General features: G+C 43.2%; 1 protein-coding gene across 2 annotated transcripts in view; it reads left to right on the forward strand.

Moving 5' to 3' along the window:
- Positions 1-214: 214 nt before the first annotated feature.
- Positions 215-23596, forward strand: part of LOC139438399 (tRNA (cytosine(38)-C(5))-methyltransferase-like) — a 31749-nt gene continuing 8367 nt past the window's right edge. Inside the window, exons 1-8 of one of the 2 annotated variants that reach the window (XM_071213546.1) lie at positions 215-351; positions 9796-9905; positions 16052-16128; positions 18205-18276; positions 18721-18786; positions 19506-19575; positions 21044-21127; positions 22581-22921. In XM_071213546.1, coding sequence (XP_071069647.1) covers positions 321-351; positions 9796-9905; positions 16052-16128; positions 18205-18276; positions 18721-18786; positions 19506-19575; positions 21044-21127; positions 22581-22921 — 851 coding nt within the window. In that variant the 5' untranslated portion in view covers positions 215-320. The remainder of the gene's footprint in view (positions 352-9795; positions 9906-16051; positions 16129-18204; positions 18277-18720; positions 18787-19505; positions 19576-21043; positions 21128-22580; positions 22922-23596) is intronic. The other variant, XM_071213547.1, reaches the window with a different exon arrangement.

Below are 23596 nucleotides of genomic sequence, written 5' to 3' on the forward strand. Positions count from 1 at the left end.
TCCCATATGGTGGACGGACGCCCTAACCACTGGGCCAAAGTCCGTTTCCCAGTAGGGTATTTTTTAACTTGCTTTCTGTATTCAATCCAATATAGTTATCATTTCGTGTCAGTAAGTACATATTATTATCATTAGAACATGTCTGTTCTCATGCATATATGTAGTACTGCATTTATATCTTTATGTATTTGTCCAAACATTTCCTTCGCATGGATTTCCAGAAGTGGCCTAGCCGAGGGAATGCCAGAAGGGCTCCCTCAGTTTGTGCCACGGCTAGCATGAGGAAGGCACATTTCTCATGTACTTCTTGGCCTTGAAGAATGTGCGACTTATTACGTCTTAGCCAGTCTGGTAGATAAAGTTGACTAAGGTGGGATTTACTCATTATTGGTGACATCACAGGACCATAAGAACATCCTTTGATGTGATTATTGATTATTTAAAATTTCCTTTTGAAGTGCTTGTAGTTGACAGTTCAGTTTTAACTGTGTTTATTTTCAGGACTTGAATTTTGTGAAAACTGTTTAAGACCACATAACTGGAAGTATTATGTGCTCCTAAAAGACATTGGAGATACAGTCTACAAGAAGCCCCTAACCTCTTTGTTGTTTTTAGTATCCACATGTAGGAATAGGTGGTTGGGTATCCCCATAAGGAAGTCCTTGCTCTCTAAGTTGGGGGGTCCTGCCCTTCTTTCTTCAGTTAGGGCACTGGGGGAGTGATCACCAAGAGAAAGGCTTCTGTTTTACAGATGTTTAGTTAGTTCTTGGTGTTGAGGAATAGGTCATTCAAGGGGCTTTTGCCTTGTGTGGTCCTGCTTGCCCTGTTGGGGTTTGGGATGCAATTCCTCATAGGAGCTTGTGTATTTTAGTGTTACGTTCTCATGAATGCCTCTTGGAACCGTTATTTGCCAGTGAAAGAAAACTCAGCCCAAACCGGTTCACATAGAAGTTGTGAATAGTGACTCACGCAATGACCCGGTCCACGAGTAGGTCTGGTTTGGGTGTAGCTTGAAGAAGGTGCTCAAATCATGTCAACCAGAACCAGTTTTTTCTGTATGTGTCTCAGCTTTGTTTCTTCTAGACTGAGTACATTTTTACATGCACACCCCTCTGGCTTCAGGACTGGTCTACGGGGTTAAACCCAGCAAGGCAGACACAGTGACCCTGGTGGCCGGGGGACGTCAGCCCCCAGCCCCCACGCCCTCTGCTGCCTCTGCCTGGGGTCTCTGGAGTGGCAAGTCTGTCCTTAGAGCCTGGCTGGGGGGCTGGCAGGCACGACCTGGGGCAGCAGAGGGCGTCCAGGTCTTCTGACCTTGCAAGGGCACCAGGGGTGAGAAACTGCTCTGTATGGGACTCTCTAAACTGCATGGTTTTGCCCGAGAGAAAATGGACATGTGTGCCTGACCTGTGTGCGGTGAAAGAGAAGGCCATTGGTGCAGCAGCAGCTCTGGACGGGACTGGACGGCTCCTGGGTCCAGCACATGCTCCAGAGTTGGGATTCATCAGTGGACAGTGGCACCCATCAGAAGGCTTTCAGTGATGTAATGCTTGGGTTGGAACCTCGAAAGAGCCCAGGGGGCCCAGGAGGCATCTTTCACTCCGGGGAGTTCAGAAGAAAGAGCTTTTGATGCTGTCATTAAAAATAAACTTTATCTATTTTTAATTGTGGTAAAATGTACATAACGTAAAAATCATTTTAACCATTTTAAGTGAACAAGTCCTCAGCCAACAATACTAGGTAACTTTCACCGCTATTTCTAGACTGTTTTCATCATCCCAAACCAAAACTCAATGATCATTTTGCAAAATTCCCTATTCCCTTCTCTTGCTACCCCTGGTAACTATTCTGCTTTCTGTCTCTTTGAATTTGCTGGTTCTAAGTATTTCATATAAGAGAAATAATAGAATATTTGTCCTTTGGTGTCTGGCTTATTTCAGTCAATATAATATCTTCAAGGTTCATCCACCTTGAGTGCAGGTACCAGCACTTCATTTATTTTTACAGGAGAAAAATACTCTATTATATGTATATAACACGTTTTGTTTATTCATGCATTTGTTGATGGACAATGGGGTTGCTTCCAGCTTTTGGCAATTATTAATAATGCTGTGTCGAATTTTGTGCAAATGTCTGTTCAAGTCCCGTTTTCAATTGTTTGGGGTATATTCCTAGGAGTAGAAATGCCAGGTCAAATGGAAATTCTGTGTTTAATTTTCTGTTTTTCCATAGTGCCTGCACCATTTTACATTCCTGTGAACAATGTACAAGGTACAAGAGTTCCTGTTTCTCTGCATCCTCACCAATAGTTCTTATTTTCAGTTTCCTTAAATAATAGCCATCCTGGTGGGCGTGAAGTAGTGTCTCAGGGTAGTTTTAAGTATTTATTTAATGGCTTATGGTGTTGGGCATCTTTTCATATACTTACTGACTATTGGAATGTCTGCTTTGGAGAACTGTCTATTCAAACCCTTGGACCATTTTTTAATTGGGTTGTCTTTTTGTTGTTGAGTTGTAAGAGTTCTTTATATGTTCTGGATATTAAACCTTTATCATATATATGGTTTCCAATACTTTCTTCCATCCTTCAGGGTGTCTTTTTGCTTTCTTGCTACTGTTGTTTGATGCATAAAAGTTTTTAATTTTGATGCAGCCCCATTTATTCTTTAATTGTTGTGCTTTTGGTGTAAATTATAAAAATCTATTACCTATTAACAAGGTCCTGAAGATATGTCCCTATGTTTCCCTGTAAGATTAGTATAATTACATTGGCAAAGAAAAGGAAGAGGACACAAATAACTAAAATCAAGAATGAAAGGAGGGGCATTTCTACTGACCCTACAGAAATAAAAAGGATTATAAGAGGGTACTTATGAACAATTATATGCCAACAAATTAGTAAACCCAGATGAAATGGACAGATTCTTAGAAACATGTTAATTACCTAATCTGATGATGTAAGAAGAAATACTCTCAACAGACCTATAACAAGTGAAGAGATTGAATCAGCAATCAAAAATCTTCCAAAAAACAGAAGAGGAATTATTGCTTCCTAATTCAGTCTGTGAGGCCAGCATTACCCTGACACCAAAGCCAAATAAAGATAACATAAGAAAAGAAAATTTCAGACAATATCCCTTATGAATATAGTGGGGGAAAAATGGCAAACCAAATCTGACAGTATAGTAAAAGCATTATACACTATGACCAGGTGAGTCATTCTAGGAATACAAGAGTGGTTCAACATAATAAAATCAGTCAGTATAGTACACCACATTAATAGAATGAAGAAAAACACATGATCATCTTAATTGATGCAGAAAAAGGAATTTGAAAAGTCCAATATCCTTTCATGATAAAAACAGTGAGAAAACTTGGAATAGAAGGGAACTTTCTCAATATGATAAGTGGGATTAATGAAAAACCCACACAAAATATCATACTCAATGGTCAGTAACTAAGCTTTCCCCTTAAGATCAGGAAGAAGACAAGGATGCCTGCTGTCACCACTGTTAATCAACATTGTACCAGAAGTTCTATCCAGAGCAATCAGGCAAGAGAAAGAGAACTTCCTTTCCAGGTTAGAAAGGAAGAAGTAAAATTATCCTTGTTTGCCAGTGTCATGATCCTGTATATAGAAAATCCCAAAAGAATCTATAAGAAAGCTACTGGAACTCATAAAGGAATTCAGCAGAGTTGCAGGATACAAGATAAACACACTAGTTTAGTTGGATTTCTATACACTAGTAATGAACAATCTGAAAAGGAAATCAAGAATACATTCCATTTACAATAGCATCTAAAAGAATAAAACTTAACAATGGAGATGAAATGTTTACTCCAAAAACTACAAAACATTGCTGAAAGAAATAACAGAATAAATGGGAAGACATTCTATGTTCATGGGTTGGAAGACTTACTATTGTTAAGATGTCAATTCAGCAGTTAAGGTCTGCTGCTAAGGTTTCCACCCTAGATGCAAGAAAAAGAAGCCTTTGCAATTTCTGTCTGTCTGGTTGTGGCAGCCAAGATTGAATGGGGGAATATAGGAAATCCTAAAAATGGGGAAGGGGAAATAATCTTTGCAACTCAGAAATGACCTTAAAAACAGCAAGTAGCCTTAAAAAAAAAAAAAAAAAGGTGTCAGTTCTGCCTAAAGGATCCACAAATTCAAGGTAATCCCTATAAGAATTCGAGCAATCTTTATTGGAGAAATGGAGATGCTTATCCTCAAATTAATATGGAATTACAAGTTGCTATGAATAGTCAAAACAGTCTTAAAAAAGAACAAGTTGGAGGATTCACACTTCCTATTTCAAAACTTGCTACAAAGCTACAGTAATTAGAACAGTGTGGTACTGGAATAAGGATAGACATATATACCAATGGAATAGGATTAAGAATCCAGAGTTAAATCCATACATCTATAGCCAGTTGATTTTCAACAAAGGCGCTAAGCCCATTCAATGGGGGAAAGAGCAGTCTCTTCAACACATGGTGCTGGAACAACTAGAAATCCATATGCAAAAGAATCTATATGGACCCCTAACTCTCACCATATGCAAAAATTAATTCAAAATAGATCAAAGACCTAAATATAAGTGCTAATACTATCCTTTTGTATTGATTGACCATAGGTGTTTTGTATATTACTATGTGTAGTTTATAAACAAACATATCCATTTAAACTCTGAACACTGACAGTTTCCCCTCATAAGTTTTCTAAAATACAGACTTTCTATAAAAAACAAAATTAGGTGAAGTTTTGTTTTTCCTTTAAATAAAATGCAATTTAAAAATACATATCTATAATTCTACCTGTTTCTGCCTCTCTTTCCTCCCCTCCCCTCCCTCTCTCCCTCCCTCCCTCTTTCTCTCTTTCTTCTCTTTTCTTCTATCTCTCTCTTTGTCTCTCTGTTTCTGTCTCTCTCCCAGAAGTAACATTGTTAACTCACTCCTGAGATGTTCTCAGCTCTCAGGCAGCTCCTGTCCATCCTGGCTGAGGATCTCTTGTATTTAATAAGGTGCTAGTAACAATGATTAAAATTATATCTTGACCCAAAGTAAATTTATTTGGTTGAATATTAACTGAATACCTAAGGAAATTGAATGGATACTTTTTATATTTTTAAACTAAATTTTATTTTATTTGATTAATAGAAGTAATTTATTAACAACTTTTGAAATACAAGAACCTTTAAAAAGAAACCAGAACTATACTACGCTAATAATGACAAAAGCTTTTGGCAATGACTTTAAATCCAAAGCCTATATGGGTGTGTTGTTTGGTATTTTTTTTTTAAAGATTGATTTATTTTTTATTTATTTCTCTCCCTTCCCCGCTGCCCCCCCCCCCCAGTTGTCTGCTTTCTGTGTCTGCTTGTATTCCTGTCAGTGGCACTGGGGATCTGTGTCTCTTTTCATTGCGTCATCTTGCTGCGTCAACCCTCCATCCCTGCGTGGCACGGCTCTCCTTGCATGCATCAGCACTGCACGTGGGCCAGCTCACCACACGGGTCAGGGGACCCTGGGTTTGAACCCTGGACTTCCCATGTGGTAGGCAGATGCTCTATTCTTTGGGCCAAATCCGCTTCCCGTGTTCAGTACTTTTATTCCTAGTTAAGCTGTGGCTTTCAGTGGAAGGAAGTAGACAGTGATGCTTTCATCGATCCTCCACGTCATTACAGCCCAGTGTCAGTGTCTGTGCTGTGACAGCTGGAAGCTTTCTGGGACCCCAGAAAAGATCTGCTCTTGGAGCTAATCCATTCGGGTGGGTATGGGCCTCTGATCAGGCTGGGTCCAGGTAGGCCTTGGACTGGACTGTTCCGGGGAGGTGTGGCCCAGGGTGGGCCTTGGTCCTCTTGCTCGAGTCCTTCATGAGCGGAGGGCTGAGAGCAGACCTGCAGAGAAAGCTGGAGAGACAGAAACGCGGGAGGCTGGGAGAGATGAGGCCCGAGGAGGGGAGACGAGCCGTGGGCCGATGGCCCCAGCTGGGCTCAGGAGGGAAGGGGCCTGGGGGAGGCAGAGACCCAGGCCGGCAGAGCCCCACCTTGCCTCGCCACGTGGCAGGAGTCCAGGACAGCCAGCGCCGCCTTGGGGAGACAGCACCCTGAAGGCGCTTGATTTGGACCTTGTCATGGCCTCAGAGCCAAGCTTTTAGCCTAACAAACTGCCATCATGTAGGCCAGCCCACTTCTGCTGTATTGCTCCTGCAGCTTCTAGTAAACTTACGGCAGTGCCCAATTTGAGGTCTCAGGTTTGATCAGAGTGAGGCAATTCAGTTAGCCCTGTGAGATACAGATCAGAGAATCATGATAAAGAAGGAAAAGAAAAAACCTAATAACATAACCACTTATTTCAAAGTACACTTTTCAATTCTGTATTTATTTGTTTTTACACATTGGTTTTTTCTACTGCATAATTAACTGTACATGATAGAAGTGACCAATCAAATTTTTTTACTTTCCTATTTGATTAGGAAGGTCAGGCAGTGTGAATTTGTGCCTCACCACTAACTACTGCCAACCTGACCTTCTTCCCAACAACTTTTCCAGAGAGTGTCAGCAAAGCTGCTGTCCAGATGTGTGGTGTGCATTTCTTGCTACTCTACTAAGAAGAGTACTGCTGGCAGGAATTACGGGCGTGCTCTCAGCGGCATTTCTAGCATCTCATACAGAGCTCTCTCTCACTGTACACGTGATGTGGGCTCTGGGTGGGAGGCTCTTTGTCTCTTCAGAGATAACCTTAGCCTAAACTGTCTGTCCTGACCTGTGGGTGTGGAACGGTAAGGGGCTGCAGTCCTGCCCTTGGTGACCATGGCAACGCCGCCAGTCCCAGGAAACAGTTTAACAATGCAAGGTCTATAAACTTTAAATATTCAGGGAAAATGCAAACCAAATGGGCTAAAAGCTTATCTAGAATGTATGAAGTCCATGATAAAAGCTTCCCTAGGATGTGGAAGATATATGCTAATTCAAGCCTATTGAGCACTGAAACAAAAGGACCATTTGGCCTTTTCTTTGTATAAAAGGGACTCAGAAATCCTTGTTCAGGGCTGGGGATTGAAACAGAAAGCTCCTAAGTCTGGACACCGTCAATAATAAACCATTTTTCCTTCTCAAAATCATTCCTGAGTCCTGGCCTCTCTATACACGAATAACTGAACCTCTCTCAAATTCTACAGCACGTGCCATCCGCCTTTCGGCTGAGGCCTTCTGAGGCTGGGAACCTGCTAGACCTGCCCTGGCCTCATGCAGCCAAGCTGACAGCCTTGGAAAATCCCTGTGTGCTTCTCCAGCCAGAATGTAGCAACAGTTTTTGCTCTTTTTTCCTGTTGATAAATACTAAGCTCCAGAATAATAATTGAAATATCATGATAAAAACTCATCTAAGCAATTGGTCAAAGTGTTGAAACACATCCCATTAAACATTTAATTTTCAAAGTTTCTTTAAGACCCACCTACAAAGCTGGGTGAGCAGCTGCGATTTGTGGTGGGAGATCCTGATGACGAATCCCCTTGCTCTTTGCTTTTTACCCTTGAGAATTACTACTGCAGATGCCGTCATATTCCCCTCCCAATCATTTAGGTGCTGCATGCCGACAAAACGCTACAGAAGTATGGTCACTTGGATATTTTTAGTGATCCATTTCCAAAATGTGTGGATATGGCTTAACAGTAAAGATTTTTGGAGATGATAGATTTAAACTATATAGTAGGAAATATCAAGACTACTAGTTTTTGAAGATGAATTTAAGATTCTGACATTTGACAAGCTTGCGCTTTTAAAAATTTCTATTTATAAGTTTAACTTTTCCCTTAGAAGAACACCCATACACCAAAACAATTCTTGTTTGAAAAGTCTGATTTAATTTTTAGTAGTATCTTAGTATATCCAGTTCCAATTATAGAAATAATTTTTTAGGTCATGCAATAGGTCCTAACTTTATAATAGTTTAAAACACGTGCATCAATCAGTGTGAACTGTGCATTTTTTTTACTGATTTTAAACATGTATTTTTCTCTGAGAAATTAATTTTCATGTCACCAGTTCTTGAATCTCTACATGAGGCATACCATTTGACATTGTTTTCTGTAATTTTTTTTTTTTATGTCTTCCGGACACATAACACAGAAACATTAATCACTGATTGTGGCACAAATTTGGCACATCACTGGGGATTTTCAGTCAGCCTGAAAACAGATAAAAAGTACATTGAGGGCTGGGTTGAGAGCCTGCCTCCCACATTGGAGGTCCCAGGTTCAGTTCCTGGTGCCTCCTGAAAAAACAAAAGCAAACACAAGCAAAACAAAACAAAACAAAAAACAGGGATGCCAATGTGGCTCCATGGTTGAGGTCCCCAGTTCAATCCCCACCCCTGGTACCAAAAAAAAAAAGTACATTGACCAATTCCAGGCAGTCCCAGTTTGCTGCATTTATAGTGGAGATGCAAGCAGCCAGCATCATTCTGGTTACAAATAGCCTCTTGTTTAGCAAACAATAAAATAGCACAATGAAATTCAAGTTCATTTAATTCTGAGCACTCTTAACAATTCTTAGCACGAATTATAACAGCTTTGTTATTTTACCAGATGATCCTTCAGTTCACACTTCTTTTCTTTAAAAGTGTTTTTCGATAATTGTCTCAAAATCTCACTGATGCCTTTGACACAACCTTGAATTTATTTTATACTAAGGCAATTAACTATGAACTGAATCTAAACTCGCTGGAGGCAGCTCCCACTTCCTGACCATCTGTCAAGTCTCCACTGGCCCTGAGCACCAGGCACAAGGGCTGCCTCCCCAGGAGGGTGCCCAGGGCTATGGCTGGGCCTGGCCGCAGGGGAGAAGGCACCCCGTGGGCGTTCCCATGATGTTTGTGCCCGACAGCGTCAGCTCTTGGGTTTGGGTGTGTGTCAGCCCCCCTGGGCTTTTCCCCCAGGGCCCACTCACTGCTGCTCCTCACGCCCCCAGGTTTTTTCTTTTTGGTATACTCGGTCTGAACGAAAGGAACTGTTGACCACCAAACTGTTGTTAAAGAAACAGCGACTTAGAGCTGTTTCCCTGATCGTTGTCTTAAGTCTCAAATGCTTTTACTTTTAAAACTTTTCACATTTTTTTTTCCTGCTTTGGGATAAGATATACACATAACTGGTTTTGTATATATTTGGAGAGGAGGAGTGCAAACGAATGGCAATTGCAAAATATAGCAGCAGTTATACTCATTTTGAATTTTGATGGCTATTTAAAAATTATGGCAAAATTGTCCAAATCTGAAAGCATTTTGAAAATGCCCTTTGTCAGCAACAAGACAGGGGCAGTAAAGGAAAAAGACTTGCCTACAAATATTTTCATTGGTGTTGTAAAGCAGCTTTGTATTAACGTTAGGAAATGAGGAGCAAATGGTAGTTGGTTTTTCTGTATGAAGTTCTAAGTAATATGGTTTTTAAGAGCATAGTTCACTTTCCTGTTCATTGTTCGTTAAATTTAGGAAAAATTTCCATGAAACTGTTAAGGGTGTGCCTAAATGAAGGGAAGAAAAAATATAGGAGGTAATGATCAAAATAAGCTTTTGCATTTCAGTTCTAATTTTGGGGTGTTATTGGAGAGGAGCCAAAGGTCCATGTCCAGATGTCCCCCTCGTGCCTGGACCTCCTCTGACAGTCTGAGAGCTGGATGCCTGACTGAGGAGGGGAAGAACCGGACCATTAAATTCTGCCGTTTTGGCTTCTGTCTATACCAAACAAAATGTGCTTACGGGCTTTTCTTTTTAAGATTTTCCATTTATTGTTACAGAAAGCTGTGTACCTGCACAAGTGGTGGCTGCCATCGATGTAAACACAGTTGCTAATGAAGTGTACAGATTTAACTTTCCTCACACACCGCTGCTGGCCAAGACAATTGAAGTAAGTACTGGCTATTTGTAGCAGTTTGATATTATTGATGAATTCCAAAAAGAAATATTGGATTATGTTTGTAAACTGATCTTTTCCTCTAGGCATATTAGATTATATTGGTCTTAGGTTTACTTGATTAAGTAATTGTGTTAACCTCTTGTGCCATTCGGGCACAGATAAGAGGCATGACAAAGGACAGAGTTAGGGGTTTTTAATGTTTTGATATTGGAGTTTGATGCTAAAGCTGGAGCCCTGGGAAGAAAGGAACCCTAAGCCCAGAGAGAAGAAGACATGGGAAGAGAAGAACCCAGGAAGCCTGAACCCTGGCAGACATTGGCACCCATCTTGCTCCAAAATGTGAAAATAGACTTTGGTGAGGGAAGTAACTTGTGCTTTATGGCCTGGGATCTCTAAGCTCCTACCCAAATAAATACTCTTTATAAAGACCAACCAATTTCTGGTATTTTGTATCAGCACCCCTTTGGCTGACTAATACACTAGTGTTTTAATAAATATATAGTAGGGAAAATGTGATTGAAAAACATGGCAAAATAGTGGTTTCTGGAGTTTTAATTGGAAGATAAATGAAAAAGTCTAGGAAAGGAGAATTAATGTTTTATATTCTATCATATGATAGTTAATTTCATGTATCAAACTTAGCCAGGTTATGGTGTCCAGTTATTTGGTCCAGCAAGCATTGCCTTGCTTGACTGTATTTTTGTGTTTCGATCGTTAGTGGGTTGATGCATGTATAGCCCAGTAACCAGCAATCAGAAAGGAGGCCTGCCTTCAGCAGTGAGGAAGTCCCGTCCAGTTGGCTGAAGGCCTTAAAGCCAGAAGTGAGGATTTAGCAACCAGCAGCCTCTTCAGCCAGCCAGCTGCTGCTTGGGAACGGTCACCTTCTTCAGAGTCCCAGCTTCCAGCCTGCCCTGCAGGCTTCAGACTTCCCAATCCCCACAGCAAAGCGGCCAATTCCTAGATAAAGATCTTAATATTCACATATTTATTTCTGTTATATAAGTTTCTGTTTCTCTGGAGAACCCTAACACATAAAAGAAGCATGCTATTTTTTGCCTTTTTTTTTTTTTTCCACTTCCAGCTTTAGGAAGAGAGAGATCAGTATTTTGGTCTGTAGGAGAAAAGATTGACATGTCAGAATGTGCTGGACTTCCAAGTGGTTGGTTCTGTAGTGATGTTAAACTTTGTTAAATTCTTTACTTTTACTTAACATTCATGTACGACGTAGTATGTGGGAAAATCAAGGGAGGCAGAACTTGTTTTACTTGTTGAGTGTATCTTATTTGAGCAAGCATTTCAAAATTCTAGGTGCTGTTCACCTGTGATGAACTCAGCAGAGGGATTTAAAAGTATGTACATTATGTGAGTTATTTTTAAAGTGACATGAAATTCTGGTTTTTCTCCCAGTTTTTAACGGAAATTTTCATGCTCAAATTTGCCATGAAGCCATCATTTACTTACAAGAAACTGGACTCATTTTAATTGTGCAGTTTGAGTTTTGACCAATATACACAGCTGGGTAGGCGCATCACCAAAATGAAGCCCTAGACCATTTCCGTCGGCCTGGAATCCCCCATAGTGCCCCATTCTCGTCAGTCGCTGCCCCGGCCAACCGCTCGTCTGCTTTCTGTCGCGACTGGTTCACTTTCCCTTGTAGAATGTGCTGGCTGTGGCCGTGAGGTGGCCCTCTCGCGAGCCTGCCTGCTGCTCAGCGTGATGCCGTGGAACGCCTGCACGCGGGTCTGCCGGCGGGCGCTCCTGCTGTGGCCGCGCCATGCAGAGCCGTCCAGGGCCGCACCCCTCAGCAGGCACCCTCAGCAGGCACCCTCGCCGCCTGCCCGCTCGTAGGGGAACGCCCACACGCATGTCCTGTGGGCGTCGTCGTCGTTTCTTGTGGGGGCATACCTAGAACTAGAATTGCTGAGAAAATGCCAGCTGTTTTCCAAAGTGTCCCTACCACTCTGTGTTCTCACTAGTCATGTTTAAGTCTCCAGTCGTTCGCTTTCTGGCTCGCTCTTGCTGCTGCTGTTGGTTTTAACTACCCATCCTAGTTAGTGTGTAGTCATATTTATTTCTGACTTTAATTTGTGTTTCCCTGATGGCTAATATTGTTGAGTACTTTTTTATGTGCTTATTGGCCATTTGTATATCTTCTTTGGTTAAGAAATTTTTTACCCAACTTTTATTTGGGGTGGTTGTAATATTATTTAGTTGTAAGTGACTATATTTTCTGGATTCAGGTTGATTGTCAAATAACATGTATTGCAAGTAATTTGTACAAGTCTTAACTTGCAAAGTGCAGGAGTTATCTTTCAGTGAATTCTTGAAAAAGCTGTAGTCATGGAATTCTGGGATTTTTTCTTTCAGCACTTTACATATCACATATTTTGTCTACTTTCTTACCAGAAGTCTGTAATCATTCTTATTTTCATTCCTGTTCATGCATTCTATCTTTTTTCCCTCTGGCTACATTTAAGAATTTTCTCTTTATCACTTGTTTTCAGGAATTTTATGATGTGCATTTGTATGTTTTTCTTTGTGTTTATATTGCTTGGACATTTTTCACTTGTTTATAATTTTCATCAAATTGGCAATGTATTGGCCATTATTGCTTCAGATATTTTCTCTGCCCCTATCTGCACTTTTCTTCAATTCTACATATACTGTATCTTTGTTATTGTCCTCCTGGACAGGAAAGTATTAATTTTTAATCTGTTTTTCTCTGTGTGATTCAGTCTGGACAGAGTCCATTGCTATATCTTCAGGTTCCCAGGTCTTTTTTATTTTTCATTGTTAGTGGTATGTATTGGGTTTTTTTTTTTGGTTTTTTTTTTATTATATTTTCATTTCCAGAAGTTTCAGTTAAGTCTTTTTTATATGTTTGATTCTCTCCTCCTTTTGATTTTATTTGCCTTTAGGTCCTTGAACAAATAGATATTAATGATAACTGCCTTTAAATATTTAGCTGCTAATTCCAGCACTCTTTCATTGCCAGGTGTCTTTCTCTTGATTGATTTTCTTCTTGGCTATAGGTCATATTATACTGCTTCTTAACATTCTGCTGATTTTTATTAGGAGCCTGACCTATGGATTTACATTTTCAAGTCTTGGAATACTTTAAAGAACATTGGATTTTGTTTCCACAGGCAATCAATTGCAGACTAGCTGGATTCTCTGAGCTTGTTTTTAAGCATTTTTAGAGTGGGTTGTGAGTAACCTTTACTCTTGGGGTCATTCATTCTCACTACTAAGACTCGCCCTTGCTGAGGGCTCTGTTGGATGCCTGGGTCCTCTCCCAGGTGTCTCTACCTTGCTGAGAGCTCTGTTGGATGCCCGGCTACTCTTCCAGGTGTCTCTACCTTGCTGAGAGCTCTGTTGGATGCCCATGTACTCTACCAGGTGGTAACCCAGGTCATTCTTAGCTCTCTGGGACATTTGGGAATTTGGGGCCTTACAACTTCCCAATAAGTGTTCTTTTCCAGCGGTTTTCTTTGCCCTGGCTCATGACGTTTTTCCTGGTGTGTGCTCACACGGGTATCAGCCAAAGGCTCAAAGGGATGCTGTGCCTCTTTGCGCCCCTGCTCTGTAGCTTCCTTTTGTCGGTGCTCTGCCATGTCAGCCGCATGCCCTTGGCCTCCCTGAGTACCAGGCCTGCCCTTCGCCTCCCCAGAGCGCCAGTGCCTATGTGGGCTTCCCCTTCCTTCTCGGCTACCTGGACATTGTCTCTAGGCACAAATCTGGAGCAGTCATTAGTCAGCACCTTTTCCCCTTTCTGCAGAAGTGGTAGTCCAGTAGCTGCAGTAGCTATTTACTCCAGTTTCCTAGTTTTTGTGGTGGGAGGCAAGTCCCTCCAAACTTACTCCCTTGTGAACAGAGGCCAGAGGGTCACGGATTTGTGTTGGGTGTTAACTTTGTATTTGTTTTTTAACTGAGATCTAACTTGTTATAAAATTGACTATTTTTAAAAAGTATAGAATTCAGCAGTTTTAAGTATATTCACAAGGTTGTGCAGCCATCCTCACTTTCTAATTCCTGAATACTTCCATTACCCCAAAAAGTAACCGCGAGCCCGTTAGGCGGCCGCTCCTGCTTCTCCACGTGCCCACCGCCTGTCCAGCTCCCCTGCTTCCGCACACGGCCCACCTCGCCTCCTCGACTTCCACTCACCACGACCCACCTCGCCTCCTCGACGTCCACTCACCATGGCTCATCTCGCCTCCTCGACGTCCACTCACCATGACCCACCTCGCCTCCTTGACGTCCACTCACCACGACCCACCTCGCCTCCTCGACGTCCACTCACCACGGCTCACCTCGCCTCCTTGACGTCCGCTCCAGCCCTTCCTGTGTCAGTGCCAGGTGGGAAGAAGGTCCATGGAGCACTGGGAGCAGCGGGGTTGCAAGGATTCCTGCTTCCACCCCACCACTCACGCTGCTCCCTGGACGTCTCCCCATTCACAACTGGAGCCGTAGGGCAGCACACACTCGACTGAGGCGTGGTCTTTGCCTTCCAGAAGCTTCTCTTTATGGGGAAGGTGGGCCTTAAACTGGGTTGAGGACTTTCTGCTCAAATGTGACACAGACATTTCTGTCCCAAAACTAACTTTCTTTCCCTAAGAGAAACAAGAAAAGGAAGGAAAAGGGGTTGGGGGAGACTGTTTTTAGTGAAAATAACATAGATAGACCACACTCTCAGGAATAGTGTCAACTGCAATGGAAAAAAGGACAAAATTGAAGAAAGGTAGCAAATTTCATGGAAACCTGTATATCTCGAGCAGGGAGAAAAAAGAATATACCCAGTAATTGCTTGTTGGTGGCTGTTCAAAGTCAGGAAAAAAAAGACCTTTAAAAATATCCAGGTCACTTGGCCAAAAGTACCTTTGCAGCCCCTGTGGCTTCCTGCCCCATGGGGCAGGCGCCGGGCCCGGGAGCAGCGCTGCGCTCGTGGCTAAGGGCACAGAGGCACTCCTGGGAGCGTGTAGGACATGGCCCTGCGTGGAAGCTGCCACACTCCTCTGCTCACCAACTCCAGGTCCTGGCTGCCCCGGACAAGACGAGCAGCAGCTGGAGAGGAGCCGGGAGGCCGTGCCCTGTGCTCTTAGGGGAGGTAAGAGCCATCAGCAGGAAGGCAGGAGACGCAGCAGAAAAATCAGGGGAAGAGCAGAGAACATTTCAAACACACTGTCTCCGTGATCTTGTAGAAAGAAATCAAACGTGACAGTTTCAAATGAACCCAAATGAATAAAATGCATCAAAAAAGTAATAACGCGATGGGACTTGAAAAGTATTAGAGTTCTGGAAAAAAGCAGTGAAAAAACCAGGGTAGAAATGAAAGTCATGTCAGAAGTAGCAGAAAATAAAATGGACATTGCTGAAAATAGGGTTGCATAGATGGAGCTAGAGACCAAATAGCACAGAGTAAATGACAGGTGCTAAGGACAAAAGCAACCCCTAATAAACGTAACTAGTACTGTTGAACAAATGAAACAGATGGCGTGAATGCGTGGAGGGTGGGCAGCTTCTTCATCAAGAAGGCCTGGCTGTGGCCTGCTCTCTCTTCCAATGTGTGACTGAGAAGCTGCCTGCAGAGAGCTTCACGACGGGCGTTGCTCTGTATTCATCTTCCGACATGAAACAGGAGCGAGCTCGCACTCGCTGACCAGTTGGCCGGGCGGGGCTGTGTGGATGACTCTTGTCCATTGTCCTTTGAGCCCTTGGACCACACTCCCCTGCAGAGCAGGGTCAAGTGTGGCTGTCTGCTGGTGATACGTTAGCAGGTGCAGCCACAGGACTGCATTGTAGCCTTTCCTAGGCCCTGTGCTGAACGTCCTTAGTTACACAGCAGAGTTCTCCATTTTGACTCCAGAAACCAGAGCAGCTCACCACATGGGGGGTCGTGGAGGCAGGGAGTGGCCCGGGTCTGGTGGACATGGGGGCAGCTGTTCCCTTTCTCAGAGCGCCATTTGCTGCACCCCTGCTGGCACAAGACTGTTGGAAACTGGTTCAACCGAAGTTGACTTGGAAAGTATGAAGTGCTGCATGAGCTTCCTGATCCACTTAGTGAGATAATTAGTTAGCATTGCCCTCCTCCAGCCGCCTGTCTCACATTCTTCCTCTCCCACATGCTTGTTCTCCAGGGCATACCCCTGCAGGTGTTCGACAGGTGGTCTTTCGACATGCTTGTGATGAGCCCTCCGTGCCAGCCGTTCACGAGGTATGGATGCGGGAGCTCTGGGGCTCCCCCCAGGCCAGCTCAGGGGCACAGCTTTGAATTTTTTCGTATTTCCTTTCATGTACTTATATTTAGATTTCAGCTTTGATCATGAAGGAAATAGAAAATGCTGCCAAATGCTCAAAATGATTTGGTCAATGGTTGATATACAGAGACTATCAAGAACCTCTTCTATGTTACCTACAATACAACATTCATTTCTGGCCCAAATTACTTAAATTATTTAAACTAATGAGCACCCAGCAATATCTTTCTAATACTGATTAATCAAAGTGAATTTCCATAATCTATTCAAGTCTTAAAGTACTTAACTAAAATTTAAAGCTAGCCAGGTAAGGTATGTGTGAGTTATATATTTCTTAAAATTTATGTGTACATTTAATAATTCTGACTTTCTGCAGCTTTGTCACAATTACTTCCTTTTTAAAATTATATTGTATTTATTTGGCTGCATGTTTCAGAGAATTGCATATTAGATGGAAATCTTGACGAGCTCATCTTCATTTGGAGATTTCTGATCATGATTAGATTGGTTAGCACTGGTCTCCATGTCCTCTGTGGAGTGAGCCCTTGGCTTAAGCAGGCCTGCGGGCACGGTGCTGTCGTCATTTCTCAGGGGAGTGGAGGCGCAGGAGCCAAGTCACTTCCCAGGGCTGGCGCTCAGGACCCGGGAGCCGGGCTGTCAGTGCAGGTGCTGCGACGGGGTTCGCCACAGTCCCTGCTCTGTGCGGCCTGAGGCGCTCGTGCTTGATGTCCATCTCAGCTTGGACTTTTAAGTCCTCTAAGGAAGCCGCTCCTCTGGGATTTGCCGTGTACCCAAGTGTCTGCCCATTTCTGGTGCGCTTTGTTCTCGTCCTTCAGGGCAGTGACTGACAGCTCAGTGATTCTCGGTGGGGGCCGTTCTCTTGGAGGGTGCTCTAAGCACCTGCAGAGTAAGGCCCAGTACCAAAGGGGGCATGGAAGAGAACGCGGCCCTGCCCCGAGCAGCCTGGTGGTGACTGCCCTGGGCGCTGCCCTGGCTCCTGCCCCAGCTCCACCCACACTGGCCCACCTGCACTGGTCCCCCCTGCACTGGAGCCACCCGCACTTGGCCCCCCTGCACAGGCCCCACCTGCACTGGCCCTACCCATGCCTGCCCCACCCTCACCTGCCCCACCCACACCTGGCCCACCTGTGTCCATGGCAGCTGTGACAGACCCTATGGTCATCATCCCACTTGGAACTCTGAGAGGAAGGGGCCAGCACGGGGTTGCTGAGGTGTCTGTCTGGCCCTCCCTAATTCTCCTGCAGAGGGTTTGGCCAGGCTGCCAGGTGACAGGCCTGGCAGCTGTGCCAAGTAACTTAGCAAAAGTGAGGCGCTTAAAATTAAGCAGCACAGGCTTGGACCCGAGTCCCCTGCCTCGGCTCCTCGGACGCTCTGTACGTCTTTCAGGCTTGATCCTGGGCCCCATCCTGGGCCCCATCCCGGGCCTCATGTGAGTCCTACCACTTGCTCACACGTTCCATCTCTGTGCTGTCCCCATGGAGACCCTCCCGCTCCTGAACTAGACCTGTCTACACGGGCACAGCCTTCTGGTCTGCATCTCTGCTGCTGCTGTGACCTGCTCGGTGGGCTTGGCCCCCAGTGCTTCAGCTACAAGGTGCTGCTCCCCACCCAGCTCCCTCTGCTGCACCCGAGCCTCACCTGGGGAAGCCGCTGGGGTGTGCGCGTGCGTACGTGTGTGTCCACGCTTGTATCTGTGTGTGCATGCATGTGTGTGCATGTCTTTCCTGAAAGAAATGGTTTTAAGAGGGTGATTGATTTTATTATTCATTGTTTCACGTAAGCCCTTTGGCATATTGTTTGTGAAAATAAATTGTATCTGCTTATTAGATATGCAATGCTTGTTTGCTTTTTAGTTACATAAGAATGCCTATCTTCTCCATAGGACCAGAGGTGATTATGTCATTTGTGAGGACCAAGTTATTTGAGTGCTCTATCTGGTTGTGTTAAGGTGGCTTGATGTCTTTATATGACACTCTCCATCCACTTCTGCGTGCTTTTCTCCGCTGCTTTAGAATCGGCCGACAGGGTGATGTGGCGGACCCAAGGACGAACAGCTTTCTATATGTCCTGGATGTGCTCCCAAGGTAAAGACTTGGCTCCTTGTTCCGGCTTACCTGGGTCCTGGAGAACGTGCTGTGTGGGTTTTATAGAGAGGAGCAGCTCGAACGCTCTGCATAGGTTTCCTTGTGCTGTGTCACCGATGATGTAACAGGTGTCTCAAGGTGTCCTGCTGTCCCCGGGAGCACAGGGCGCAGGCCTGGCCGCCAAGGCCTATGGCTTCTGCTTGGGGCCGGAGCAGGTGGGGCCGGAGCAGGTGGGCTGCGCGGCTGAGCCGTGAGCCCTGGTTCAGCCGCTCTGCTGACTGGGGAGGGCAGGTCCTCGAGTGACGGGAGCTTCAGCGACACTCGCACCTCAATGTTAGCTCTAAAAGGGGGGCAATGTTGATAAAAAGAGAGCGTTCAAAAAGTCCTTAACTCATGTTTCCCACAAATAATGGTTTTCCTTATTTTTCACATTTTTTTTTCCAGATTACAAAAATTGCCAAAGTATATTCTTTTAGAAAATGTCAAAGGTTTTGAAGTATCTTCTACAAGGTAAAAAAATGTGTTTGTCTTGAGTGCCTCTTAGCCTTGGCATGCTTTATGGTAGGAACTGTTGTGCAGTAAGCACAACATGCTGGCATTTTATATATACATGTTTTATTCCTTAATATTAATTTTTGCTGATGAATAATGTAACATATCACCAAGTTTGGTTCAAGTCATCCTCTCCCATTTTGATATGTCTGACCGCTTCCGGTATAAGCACTCATCTTCCTGAGGGCTGTGCTTCTCCACTTCATTGGCTCTGCTCTACTGCTGGGGCGTGAGTGACGGGGTCATGTTGGCCAGCATTCTCTGCCATGCCTCTGGGTGGCAGCAGCGAGTGCGGTGTCAGGGCCATTCAGACGGCAGCCGGCTGGGGGAGAAGCCTGGTCCGCCCCAGCTCCAGCTGCTGCCGTCCCACTTGCCACATGGGAGACGCAGTTCCAGGTCTCTTAGCACACCCGTCACGAGCAGGACTAGAGGTTCTGACGCCTCCGTGGGCCAGTGCTCTGGCAGCTTTGTGTCTGTAATAGGAAATGGCCCATGTCTCTTCACTAGTAATTGCTCAAGCTCTGGGGTTAGTGAAGACCTCGGATCATTGTCTTTCTAAACAGCTTGAGTGAAGGTATAGTTTTCACCAAAATGAAGTTTTATACATGGTACTTTATTTATAATAAGCCCATTTTCAGGTATAGAGTTAAAGCTTTTCTTTTTTCTGTCCTTTTTAGAGACCTGTTGGTACAAACAATAGAAAACTGTGGCTTTCAGTACCAAGAATTTCTATTATCTCCAGCCTCTGTAGGTACCACAATTATAGATCTTTATAAATATTACAATTAAAGGTTTTTTCCCCCTAAGGAAATTTGAATCAATAAATAGAATATATGTATTTTGGATAATATTCTAGGTAAATCCTGAAATTTGTTCAAACATGGGTCTTAATTTACTAAAGAATGTATATATGCCTATAGATTCATGAATATATATTTTATGAAAAATTATACCACATAGCTTGAAGCTCACCGATTATATATGTCTCTTTCCACGTGGAAAATATAGTGTTACTTTGAAAATATGGGATTTGGCATTTCCAAAATAGGTGTAATACGGTTTAATAATGCTTTATAATTGTCCAAAATAGAAAACAAAATGAACATATGATAATTTTCTCATTACTTTTTTTGGTGACATTATATTTAAATGCAAATATTTCTTCCATTTCAAGGGTAAGAAATCAAAGTAATTGGTTATGATAAAATATTTGGCAGCTCTTTGCTTTTGTGAGTGTCATTGTCTGTTTTTTCTTTTGACATTGTTCTTGTTTGTTTCTTATCATCTTTAGTTGTATTCTACAGGTCTTTGCCCTGAAGTTACAAGAAAACCCATTTCAAAAAATTAGATATACAAGCTTTGGAAATTGGCAATATATCTGATCTCTTCAAATTTATATCATATATGTAACCTTTTTTTAAAAAAAAGATTTATTTATTTTCCCCCTTCCCCTCCTCCCACCCCACCCTGCTGTTTTTGCTGTCTGTGTTGTCTTCACATTTTCTCTCCTCTAGGATTCACCAGGATTCGATCCTGGCGACTCCTGATGTGGAGAGAGGTTCCCTGTCAATTGCATCAACCTACTTCCTGGTTTCTGCTGCGTTTCACCTTGACTCTCCCCTTGGCTCTCTTTTGTCACATCATCATCTTCCTGCGTGACTCACTTGCGCGGGCACTGGCTCACCACGCAGGCACTTGTGTGGGCACTGGCTCACTGCTCAGGCACACGTTCTCTTCTTCTTTTTCACCAGGAGGCCCCAGGGATTGAACCCAGGTCCTCCCATATGGTAGGCGGAAGCTCTATGCCTTGAGCCACCTCCGCTTCCCATATTTTTTACCTTTTAACTTCTGAAATTTAGTGAATCCTTTTTTAACAAAGTGAGGTAATAGCCAAGAATAACTGTGTTTGAATTTCATTGTATGATTACTATGTTATCAATAATAGGTGTGGAAATGTTTATATAACATATAAAATGAAAGTGACTCATGGTCATATGATTCATTAGATTCAATCTTTATCTCATTCAGAGAAAGAATCAAAGCAACAATTTAAAAGGTTCAAAAATTTGCTGTAAATAAGTCTTCCACAAATCAATAGCAGAATTTGCCCTGGAAGAAGTTAAATGTATACCTGGATGAGTTTTTTCTAGGTGGTTGTAGTGGGATCGAGTTCTTTAATTTCCTATATTAACTAGCCACTGTGGTTGACTTGCAGCTTGGCATTCCAAACTCAAGGCTGCGATATTTTCTTATTGCAAAACTTCAGTCAGAGCCGTTGTCTTTTCAAGCCCCTGGACAGGTATTGTTATTCTTTGTTTTTTGCAAATGTATTGTAGTCTGTTACTTTATCTTCGGGAGCTGCTTTGTGTAGGTTTATGTGTGTCCTCTAGATCTGCAGAGGGGACCGTGCTCAGGCCCAACTCCAAGGCCTGATTCTTCCTCATGACACGCATACTACTTTACACAAACCAAAAAAACCCCCACAAAACAAAAGCTTTTCTTTCACCATTAGGAAAATAAAGGTAGAAAAAATACCATTAGCACTGCTCTCCACCCCCCATAATTGACTGTTTTGCATTTATTCTTTTTTTACCAATAGAAGCCATTGGCTGCTTTTGATAAAATTTAATGTATACTTTTAAAAATGTCTTAAGAGTATTTTAATACATTGGTTGCATTTTCTTTGAAGTCGGTGCTGTTTGGCTCTAATTGGGTAAGGGAGACAGTAAGGATTAGTAGAGCCGGAGTTCAGTGTTCAGGTGCCCCTGATTTTTTGAGCAGTTTTACACGCTTTGGTCAAAAACGAGGCCTGGAGCAGAGTCGGTGGTCAGGGAGAAGCTCCCGGCGCCCTCACAGGCAGCAGCTGGGGGCTTGTTTACAGACAGGGCTCGTGCCCGCCAGTCCCTGGAATGCACTGCCACTGCCACTACGTCGTCCTGGGCAATTCCAGCTGGGGGCTTGTTTACAGACAGGGCTCGTGCCCGCCAGTCCCTGGAATGCACTGCCACTGCCACTACGTCCTGGGCAATTCCAGCTGGGGGCTTGTTTATAGACAGGGCTCGCGCCCGCCAGTCCCTGGAATGCACTGCCACTGCCACTACGTCCTGGGCAATTCCAGGAACAGTGTATATAGTATTGTAACAAAACTTTAACAGAAACTTCATCATTAATATTCCTGGAACTTTTTTAAAATTGATTTTTCTTTGCAAAATAAGACATTATCGTGGTTACAGATTTTTGCTGAGACAAGTTTTCCCTAAAGGACTCATGAGTAGAAATAACTTTTCATTGTGGAAAGCACTTTTCTTTTTCTGACCTCTATTTTTCTTTTAGATGATGGCTATGATTCAGTTTTTCCTTTTTAATGAACGAGATGGCAAGCTTTAATCCAAAGCACAGTTTTGGGAAATGTTAACATTGCTTTCTTTTTTTTTTTTTTTTAAACATTGCTTTCTAAACTTCTTTTCCAATATGATGCTCTATATTTACCATGCTTCCCGTTATTTTGTGACTGTCTTACTAATAAACATAGAAAACAGTAAACTCATGAAATAAATTATCATAGCCTGGTGACTTTACAGCTGTATGGCAAATAACCTGGAAGAAGGTGTGTAACTGCAAAGCATAGGCTCTGTCTTTTTCACGATAATCTTATAAAGGCTAAAGAGACTTTTGCATAATGTTAACTGGATGCCGGTAATTTGTCTTTTATTTTTAATCATACTTTTGACACTTTATATTCTTAATGCCAGGTATTGATGGAGTTCCCCAAAACTGGATCTGGAAATCCACAAAACTGTGCAATAGATGCAGGAAAGAAAATTGAAGCAAAGAAAATTGAACCCAGTATTTTGTGTGATAACACACAGTGTTCTGGAAAAGAGGCCATACTTTTTAAGCTTGAAACTGCCAAAGAAATTAACAGGAAACATCAACAGGACAGTGACCTCTCTGTTCAGATGCTGAGAGATTTTCTTGAGGATGACGTTGACAGGAAGCAGTACTTTTTGCCCCCAAAGTTGTTGCTGCGATACGCTCTTTTACTGGACATTGTTAAGCCTACGTGCAGGAGGTCCACGTGCTTTACAAAGGGGTAAGTTTTAAAGAGGCTCTACTCATCCATCTCCAAAACAGCCAGGTGCTTGTAGTTATCATTTCTTTTAGTCTTCTCAAAGCAAGGAGCATTTTATAAAATGTTCCCGCTAGAAAAAACTTTTTATGTCCTTAGTTGCCTGCTTCATGTTTCACTAAAATGCATGAGTGCAAATTGGTTCTGCAGCACATCGTGTGCACAGCAGGGAGGCTTCCGCAGGCCCTGCACGTGCTGGTGACGTCAAGGCTTTCCGTCCAGGTGGAAACACGATTTCCACTCAGGGCGAAGCGCTACGGCTCCAGCACCAACGACGTGCTCCGGCCCGTCAGACCTCAGAGGTCAGCTCTACTCTCACTCGCCATGTGGAAGAAGAAATTGAATTTTAGGTTTAATAAATAAACATGAATCATCTGAAGCACGTTGGGGTATTTTGAAATTTAAATTTTATTCAGCTTTTTGAATAAGTATTGTATTTCCATGGTTCAGAATTCCAAAGTAACAGAGGACGTGAAACCCCTTCCACTGCGTCCTTAGCCGTCTGGTTTCCACCAGTGACCTCAGCTGCCTGAAACTGTGCAGAGCTTTGTGCACGAGGGCTTATTTAAGTAAATAGGTCTGCTGTCATCCCGCCTTTAAATTGTAGCATTCTAGATACATTCTGTGCACTTTTTCCAC

The sequence above is a fragment of the Dasypus novemcinctus genome, chromosome Y (assembly GCF_030445035.2).
Source record: "Dasypus novemcinctus isolate mDasNov1 chromosome Y, mDasNov1.1.hap2, whole genome shotgun sequence".
Lineage (NCBI taxonomy): Eukaryota > Metazoa > Chordata > Mammalia > Cingulata > Dasypodidae > Dasypus > Dasypus novemcinctus.